Source organism: Spinacia oleracea, chromosome 5 (genome assembly GCF_020520425.1).
Source record: "Spinacia oleracea cultivar Varoflay chromosome 5, BTI_SOV_V1, whole genome shotgun sequence".
NCBI classification, from domain to species: Eukaryota; Viridiplantae; Streptophyta; class Magnoliopsida; order Caryophyllales; family Amaranthaceae; genus Spinacia; species Spinacia oleracea.
In genome coordinates this window covers 35,275,255-35,285,097 of record NC_079491.1, presented here as the reverse complement: position 1 = coordinate 35,285,097, position 9,843 = coordinate 35,275,255, and the positions used below count along the sequence as shown (strand labels likewise).

Genomic DNA, 9,843 nt, shown 5'->3' with positions numbered 1-9,843 from the left:
CCAGAAATTAGAAAATCAGCACCGAATTTTTCAAAAACCCTAGCCTCATGCGATTCCAAAATAATTGATTGATGCCAAACAAAAAAAAAACTAATTTTCGAATTCAAGCTAATAAATTTGTCATCTAATAGATGCAATTTTAAAACCCTAATTGGAATATTGTTTCGCTCAAAAATCAAAACCCCAATTTGAAATTTCGTAAACGAATTTTCTCAAAAAATAACCTAATTGCTGAATACAGCATTGAAAGATAAAATTAAACTAATCGTTTGCTAAGGAAAAATCAATCAAACTAATGCTGAATTTCGAGAACAAATAAACCCTAAAAAGTTAGAGAGAGAAATGTACCACCACTGAATCGGCGGTGGATGTAGCAACTTTTTGTAGACGTGATGGCAGTAAAAGCGTCGAACAACCGGAAGATTTGCCGACCGTATCTCGCGAATCAGAATCGTCGGAGCATGGGCGATGAAGAATCCAGATCTTCGAAGTTGGTGGTTCTTCAGTGTAAGGGATACAAATTTGTTAATTTTTAGTGTATGGATTTCTAGGGTTTCGATGGTGACCTATCGGGTAAGAAGACGGCAAACGTTTTGAGAGTTGCATAGAATCGAAGGTGAATAACTAAAACTCTTGAGAAATGAGATCGATCGAAAGAGGAGAGAGAAATACATGATTCTTTCCTTTTCTTAGAGGAGAGAGAACCGAAGATATGAGACCATGAAGCAACGGAGGAAGGAGTGAGATTGAACTGCGAAGGGTTTGAGAGGAAAGAGTAGAGGGTGTTTTAGACTTTTTGATGGGGGACATGAAAAATGTTATTACCTTAAGCCCTCAGTTGTTCCTTTATATAATAGAGATTTATTTGACAATTATATTTTTATTGAGTTGTACTATATTAGATTCTAAAATGCACTAACATTTAAGAACGGAGAGAGTACATAAGTTGAGCAAAATATGACGATGAAAAAGAAATAACCGGAAGCTCGTTCGCTAACTCTATTACACTAGAAAAGACAAATTCGAATACCCAAGCTCTATTACACCATGCCGACATTGAATATTACACAAAGCATTAATGAAGTGTGTGTTGTTCATTCCAAAATTATTCAAAGGCATGTACAAGTACTCTAGCAGTATAGTGTACTACAGTATTATGTTTCAACTAACACAAACTTTTCAGAAAGGCCGATCTACGATAATATATTGTTTGACGGGGCTAAAAGAGGAATATTATTCGCACCTGTTCTGTTCTATTAGTTACCCTTATTGATGTTATTAGTTTTCTTTATTGTAATTATAAGTTACCTTATTTCAAGGCTATTCGCTCAAATGGTAATTCAATGTATAATATTGTACAAGGCATGAGTTCAAGCCACACATAACCTACTACCTACTTATATTACACTTGTGTATTAGTGTATTCTCATTGTTGGTGTTATATTGGTCAATCATATCACTCTCGGGATCACTTCATTGTTTATTGTTAGGGTCACATTTATTCTTAAATAAAGTAATTTTAGTCATCGAATAAGATGACTTATATCTTTGGTCGGACTCACTTTTATCTTTCGTCTAGGTCACTTTTACATTAAGTGAGTTATATTTTTCACTCTTACGTGCTAGGTTGGATGTACAATAAAATACTGTAGATCGGGGGCACACAAAAATTTTTATTGGTACGGAGTATTATGGACTTGGAATGTGGGCAGAACCGTTAATTCTCTCATGAACTTGTATATAGTGGGTGTACAAATTACAATGTTAACTTGGTACATGAATTGATGATGATTAATTCGGAAATAAAATACGTATGATGAAACATAATTATGGGTAATACACATTAATTGAAAACAAAAATGACAAGAAATTAAGTTCCGAAAATGGATCAACGACGACCCCGTAACCAACATTCGGGAGTAAGTGAAGGGTTTGTTTTATGGTCCTTGCAATAGTCATAAAACATGTAATGTCTTTGAACCCATCTCATGACGGAATATTGCTTTCGAGTAAGGCCGCCGGATCGATAAGGAGAAACGGAAACTGGACGACACGAGAGGGAAGAGTAGGCAGAACAACCGCCGGCTTTGAAGTTCGTAAATTGACCCACAAATGGTTGGTACCTATAATCTGCTTTGTATTTACCATCTTCAGTTGCCCACGATGAGGCGTCCCATATTGATCCATACGCCCACATTGGCCTTAGTGGAAATGTAGCATCACTTTTTCTTTGGTATCTTCTTATAGGAATATCATCTACCAAAAATCTGTGTCCAATAATAGCAAAACACTAAACTAAGTAAATTAATGGATCATATAATTTTATTATACGTACATTGCTTATTATATTAAATCAATTTTTTATAGATAAATACCTACTTTTAATCGTTACAATTGTTTACTATTGGTCAAAATTGATCATTATATTATTTCACTACGGAGTACTATTTTTGTCATATACTCCGTAAAAATACTTCGTATAAATTGCTTCTAGAAAAGTTAACATTTATTAATTATAAAGTGTACGATAAACTAGTAACTTTACCAGTTTATTTTTACATACAGAGTACTACATTTAGTTAGTGTATATTTACAGCGTTCTACTTATACCACTTCTCTCAAGTATAAGAGTTTTTATTTACGGTTTTCTTTTTGTCTTTTCACCGTTATATAATAAAATTTCAATTATACTCCCGAAAAATGACTAATCATGGTGTACGTATAATTGTACAATAGTAAAACAGAAATGGTAAAAATATAATTACTCCAAACTAACTCCAATTAAGGGTAGCCGCCCCCAAAATCCCAGCTAGATCTCAACCCCCACAACGTATACACAAAAGGATGGAGATGATTGCAAAAATCAGGAAAAATAAATTATAAATTATATTTAAAAAATTAATAATTGAGTCCATAATAATTCAATTGAATGCAAAATTTGTACTTTTTTTAGAAGGGGCGTTGAAATAGTAAGGGTAGAAAAGTAAACTCACACGATCTCTTTAGGACTCCAGAAAATAGCATAATGATGAAATCCTTTAGTTGGATCGAACCAAAGATGAAATTTCATCTCCCTTCCAATAATATTGCCATCTCCACTTCCCCTTATGTAAACATTTGTTTGTAATACATATGGTTTTCCAAATGTTGTCCCTAGAAATTCCATGTCTACTTCATCATGGTGCCCCGGGTGAGCTTCGTTGTTCGAAAGCTGCGAATCAATGCCAACACGTAATCACTAATTACAAATTTTATACAATAATTTCGCTAGTTGTCACATTACTAATTCAAATAATAGTATTAAAGCCGAGATAATTGATATTGGTGAATAGTCGGATTACTATACCAATCTTATCTAGGAATTGAATAGATGTGATTCCACAAACTTTTCAGAAAAAACAATCTAAGGTAATATTGTGTGGCAGCCCAAAAGATGAAGGTTATTTGCCCAACAAAATTTATGCCGCGTGTTCACATCAACATTTTTTTTAATTTTTTTCTCTCTTTCCTCTCTGGAGGAGTCTTTCCTCATTTCATTCATTTGTTCAAAACTTTCTTTGTCCTTCTTTTCTTGTTTTTATAGTCCAATAGTCTATATATATTTTTTTTCTTTTAGCACCTATTCTGTTCTTTTAGTTACCCTTATTGATGTTATTAGTTTTTTTTATTTGAAGTTATAAATTACCTTATTTCAAGGCTATTAGCTCAAGCGGTACAACAATGTCAAAATTGTACATGGTGTGGGTTCAAGCCCCACTTAGCCTACTACCCATAATACACTTATGTATTGGTGTATTCTCATTGTTGATCTTGTATTGGTCCTAGTTATAATTTGTAACAAGCATATCATTTTGATAAGAGTCACTTCAGTGTTTTTTATTAGGGTTACATTTTTCACTGGTTAGTATTATATTTTTCCTTGAGTAAGTTAACTTCAGTTATCAAGTAAAGTCACTTATATCTTTGGCCGAGTTCACTTTTATCTTTGACCTGAGCCACTTTTACCTAAAGTAAATTCTATTTTTCATGATTTACACGCTATATTGGATGTACAATAAAATAATACGGTAAATCGGAGGCACACAAAAGTTTTTGATGTTATTCCCTATTTGGGTCACACTAACAACTACCTAGTAGTATTTTCACTAGCTTAAGGAATTGAAGAAATAAATATGCCAATTGTAGTATAATTATTGTAATTATCCATTTTCCTATTTTTTTTTCTTTTGGGTGAACCAATTTGAGCCATTAGATCAAGAATATTTTTTTGTGCATTTAAGAGTATATAAAGTTCCTTTTTTTTTTTTTTTTTTTTTAAGGAAAGAGTATATAAACTTATAAAGTTCTAGTTCATGCACCATCATATGTCGGCTTGTTTGAACACACAAACACTATTTATGTTGCTGCGTTCTACATACGCGCTAGGTTAAACATGTATTACAGTTGTGCGTAAACACGGACTTAATATGTATACACAAAATTAGTTTTATTAGTCCTACTTGAATATTTGTACATGCACGGAATCTAATTGATTTATATAAAACGCAGCAACTTAAATGTTGTTAGTGTGTAGATCAATCAAGTAGTACTAACAAAGCTCATAAAATTATGATACTCCGTATTAACTAAAATGGTATATAAGCGTAATGTAAGTTTAATCTTATGTCTAAAATGGTGCTTCTTTTTTTGAGGGGATGTCTAATTGGTACAAAAAAGTACAACTTATATATTAAATCTAAAAGTTACGAAATGCTACTTTATATATACTAGTACTAAAGGAAATTTCTAAAAATTCTATTCTAAAAAAATAAAAATGAAAAAAGAAACCGACAGCAAGAATAATTATAAAATTGGAAACCAAAAATTCTTTGTATGTTTTCTTAATTTGTCGTGGAACGGCTTATGATTAAGTTTTAGTGGATGAATTATTGTGGGATATAAGAATAAATTTTGTAATGGGTGGTTGGTATGCCTATAATATATAGAAGTACTACATATATATGGATGGAATCTTGAACTAATTTGTACGTGTTCTGAATGGACCAAACACCTCAATTAATAAACTTTGCTAAATTATGGAGTTTGCATTTTGCATAGGACACTTGTATGTCTGAATTACGTGAATTGGCTAAATTCCAAATATCAATCAAACAAAATGAACCAAAGTATATATACTTTTTTTTACGCATAGCTCACCCGGTTCACCGGAGCTTAACTTCGACTACATCCGGATCCGACCCGTGTCGCACACCTTGTTTATGGTGGGTGAGTCTCCCAACAAGAGTTTATGCATACGGCGAGGCTCGAACTCGAGACCTCCCTTAAGCGTCAAGCTGCTTACCACTTGGTCCAACTCTATGTTGATAAAGTATATACTACGTATAATTTTAGTTTCTGATAAAGTAGCCACTTAGATTGTGATGTTTAAAGAATTATTTCGATCTAACACTAAGCAATCAGTAATGCAGTCTACAACTACGACTCACCTACAAGAGATGGGTAGCCGTTTTAACTTTAGAGTCACAATAACATACGGAAGTGTAACTAGCAAGTAAAAGTTTCATTAACTAATTAAGGTGAATAATCTTACATAGAATGTTGTTATTACTCCTGCAGTGTACCCTTGTTGAAGCTTGATTGATGTACCAAAATAACCCGATCTAAACGGGCGAGTCGACTTAAACCCGCTTCCTATAATTACAAAAATATAACAGAGAGATTAGAATATATTTAGAAAATACATACTAATTAATTAGTTGGAGATTAAAACGTAACATCAATAGTAAAATTACATTATTGTTAGGGAGTTAAGGATACAGAGAAAGTAACTACGTACCTGAAGTTCGATCAAGCCAAATAGTCAAAGCATTTTGATAAAGCTTTTGATGTTGGGGACCCCATAAATTTCTATAACCTCTCCAGAAACTCACAGACCTAAACTTCTTGCTAGGATAGTAGCCAGGAGATGGTGGCCATAAACTAATACTATTGATACATGAAACCATGTAAAAAAGACTCAAAATTATCAACAACATTTTCATTTTCAAACCAGCAAAATGAATTCAAAGATTATTGTTCGTATGTGTATGTGTATGTGTATGTGTATGTGTATGTATATGTATATAAAAAACAAGAAATGAAGATTGATTGATTCTTAACTTATTACTCCTCCGTTCCTAAAAAGATTGCCGCGCATGTATGTGTTATATATATCATATATGGAGGGTGAGCCGTGAGTGTAGTGTGAGTGTAGTGTGAGTGTAGATGTCGGTGTGTGTAGAAGTAATGAAAAAGCATGGAAACAAAGTACTCCCTCCGTTCCAGAATACTCGCAACGGTTTGACTTTTTGCACTATTTACATAATTCACTTTGACCCTATTTTATTTATAGTATACGAAAATAAGTGTTAGCATATATATTGTTGTTTTCATTTTAACATATATTTTCAAAATATTAATATTTTATAAGTTTTTATAATATATAGAAAATATATTTCGATACGAATCTAACATGACCTCGCATGACTAAAATTTTCTTACATACGAACCGCAAAAAATTGTTAAAGTCGTAGTGTGAATAGTGTAAAAAACAAATTGTGCGATATTTCCGGAGTGGAGGAAGTAATTGAAGATATTGATGGCCAAAGTTGTGTATTGGCAAGCGTGTCCAATCAAACCGTTGCGAGTTCTGGGACAGGGGAGTAATAGCTAGTCCATGTGAATAAATGCATGATATTGGTTTGGTAGACCCCAACTTAGACAAATTATGACAGGATGAATAGTTAAACATTCAAGTCTTTTTCATTTTGTTCATTTTTATTTTTTTTCATAAACTTTTTCTTAAATGTCTAGTTGGGAGGTACGGGTATCCTAGACAAATTATATCATGCTTCATGCAATCTTTTTTCGATTTTATTTCTATCACTATTTTCTGCCGCTACATAAATGATATGGTTAAATTCTGTGGAGATCTAGCTAAAAAAGATAAATAAATTAGCAGATAATAATGTATTCCTTATGTCCCGGAATACTCGACTCGGTTTGACCGGCACAGAGTTTGAGGGACTTGAATTGACTTATTTAATTTAATAGGTAGTAGTTGATAGTGGGGTATTATTTTAATGTAGTTAGTGGAAAATATGTAAATGAGTGGGGTTGGGGAAGAGTAGGGGTTGAATTTTTAATTATTTTTTATATGGAGTAGGGGGTAGGTGGGTTAATAGGGGTGGAGTGAGAAATAATATAATATTGTTAGAATATTTCCATTTTTAGAAACAGGTCAAATATTAAGGGACGGCCCGATAAGGAAAACAGGTCAAGTATTCCGGGACGGAGGGAGTAAACATTTGAGAATGATATTCTTCATAAGGTCGTGAGATCTTAGATATCATTTACTTTTTTTGGCGATAATTTTTATATTTATACTCCCTCCGTCTTTTAATACTCGCACCGGTTTGACCGGTGTAGTTTAAGACATTTGAATTGACTTATTATTAATTTAATGGGTGTTAGTTGATAGTGGGGTATTTTTTCTAATATGGTTAGTGGAAAATGTGTAAGGGGTGGGGAGTGGTACAACAACTTTTCGGTAGGACCGCCTCACGGCGCGTGTAGGAAAGACCAGGTGAGAGAATCACGCGCGCGTATCTTCACGCGCGGTATAAATTGACTTTTTTTTCTCTCTCCTCTCATTTTCTGTAAACTCCATCTTCTCTCCTCTCATCGTTCTCCCTGTAACTCAAAACCCTAAACTCCTCCTTCGCGATCTCTTCTTCTCCTCCGCCGCAAACCCTAGTTTCTTTCGCCGCGATTTCTACCACAAAACGAATTCCATGGATCTCTCACCGTCGTATCCACATGAAAACTTCAAGATTGATTATGGCTGGTGGTCGAGGTTGACGAATTCTCTTCTACGGCGGTCTATGAGTAGTTCTGGAAGGTGCTCTAAATTTGATGCTGGTGTCATTGGTGTTTTGCGAGGAGGGTTGATTGGAATCTGGGCATGGTTGTTGTGTTTGATTGGCGAGGGAGATGGTGTTGTGTTTGGGTGTGCTGAAATTAGGTTTTTTTATTATAGATTTGTTATCTGCCTTTGATTCGTTGCGGTGGTTGTGGTTTTTAATTTAGTTGAATTCAGTCACGCCACCCATCACCGGTGGATTCGATGATGGTGAATTAGGCGGCGGCAAGGAAGTCGGAGTGAGGAATGGAGTCACAAGAAAAACCACTGAATGTAGATGTATTTCAGTATATTGAAATTTCTCCTGTAGTTTTTTTTTTATAGAATTTTGTTTTAGTTATAATTTTTTTATATTTAGTTATGAAATAAAGTGTTTTAGTTATCTTTTTGCATTTTATTTTTGGTTATAAGCAACAAATCATCAATGTCTTTTGATGTTAATTTTCTGAATCTGAAAAAATCCACTAAAACTCAAAGAAAATTAACTAAAACACAAAATAAAGAAACTAAAACCGCAGAAATCTTAACTAAAGCTCAAAAAAAATAACTAATACTAAATTTTTTAAACTAAAAATATATAACTAGAACTCAATTTTTTTTTTTTTAAATCCTAACTAAAACTTCAAAAACCATAACTAAAGCTCGAAAATCCCTAACTAAAACTCAGAAAATCTTAATTGGTCTCATTGCTTTAACTAAATCGTTTCATTGCTTAACTAATTGGTTCTATTGCTTTAACTAAATCGTTTCGTTGCTTAACTAATATGTTTCATTACTTAACTAATTGAATTCAAACTTAACTGATTGGTTTCATTGCTTAACTAATTGAATTTCAAACTTAACTAATTGTTTCGATTGCTTAACTAATTGAATTTCAGGTTTACCTAATTGGTTTCGTTGCTTAACTAAATCGTTCCATTGTTTAACTAATTGGTTTCATTGCTTAACTAATACGTTACATTACTTGACTAATTAAATTTCATGTTTAACTAATTAGTTCCTTGCTTAACTAATTGGTTTCATTGCACAACTAATTAGTTCCATTGCATAACTAATTGGTTCAATTGTGTAACTAATTGGTTTCATTGATTAACTAATTGAATTTCAAACTTAACTAATTGGTTCAATTGCTTAACTAATTGAATTTCATGCTTAACTAATTGGTTCAATGCTTAACTAATTGGTTTCAATGCTTAACTAATTGGTTTCAATGCTTAACTAATAGGTTACATTACTTGACTAATTGAATTTCAGGTTTAACTAATTAGTTCAAATTCTTAACTAATTGGTTTCATTGCTTACCTAATTGAATTTCAAACTTAACTAATTGGTTCGATTGCCTAACTAATTGAATTTCAGGTTTACCTAATTGGTTTCGTTGCTTAACTAAATCGTTCCATTGTTTAACTAATTGGTTTCATTGCTTAACTTATACGTTACATTACTTGACTAATTAAATTTCATGTTTAACTAATTAGTTCCTTGCTTAACTAATTGGTTTCATTGCATAACTAATTAGTTCGATTGCATAACTAATTGGTTCAATTGTGTAACTAATTGGTTTCATTGATTAACTAATTGAATTTCAAACTTAACTAATTGGTTTAATTGCTTAACTAATTGAATTTCATGCTTAACTAATTGGTTCAATGTTTAACTAACAGCTTACATTACTTGACTAATTGAATTTCAGGTTAAACTAATTAGTTCCAATGCTTAACTAATTGGTTTCATTGCCTCACTAATTAGTTTCATTCCATCACTAATTAGTTCAATTGCTTACTAATTGAATTTCAAGCTCAACTAATTGATTCCATTGTTTAACTAAACGGTTTCATTGCTCAACTAATTGAATTTCCGGCTTAACAAATACTTTATTTATA

At 32.6% G+C, this 9,843-nt stretch overlaps 1 protein-coding gene across 1 annotated transcript; it reads right to left on the bottom strand.

The window, feature by feature from the left end:
• Window positions 1–1,705: 1,705 nt before the first annotated feature.
• Window positions 1,706–6,242, bottom strand: LOC110786940 (probable xyloglucan endotransglucosylase/hydrolase protein 32). Its single transcript, XM_021991522.2, has 4 exons — window positions 5,837–6,242; window positions 5,591–5,691; window positions 2,994–3,211; window positions 1,706–2,267 (listed from the first exon to the last, which is right to left on the bottom strand). The coding sequence occupies exons 1-4, from the start codon at window positions 6,039–6,041 to the stop codon at window positions 1,889–1,891; spliced, it is 903 nt and encodes a 300-aa protein (XP_021847214.1). The 5' UTR covers window positions 6,042–6,242; the 3' UTR covers window positions 1,706–1,888.
• Window positions 6,243–9,843: the final 3,601 nt, after the last annotated feature.

Coding starts and splice junctions, on each gene's coding strand:
- LOC110786940 (XM_021991522.2), bottom strand. CDS start 6,041: ATGAAAATGTTGTTGATAATTTTGAGTCTTTTTTACATGGTTTCATGT. Junction 3,212..5,590: donor GAGTAATAACAACATTCTAT/GTAAGATTATTC, acceptor ATTGATTCGCAG/CTTTCGAACAACGAAGCTCA. Junction 2,268..2,993: donor TGGAGTCCTAAAGAGATCGT/GTGAGTTTACTT, acceptor TATTGGACACAG/ATTTTTGGTAGATGATATTC.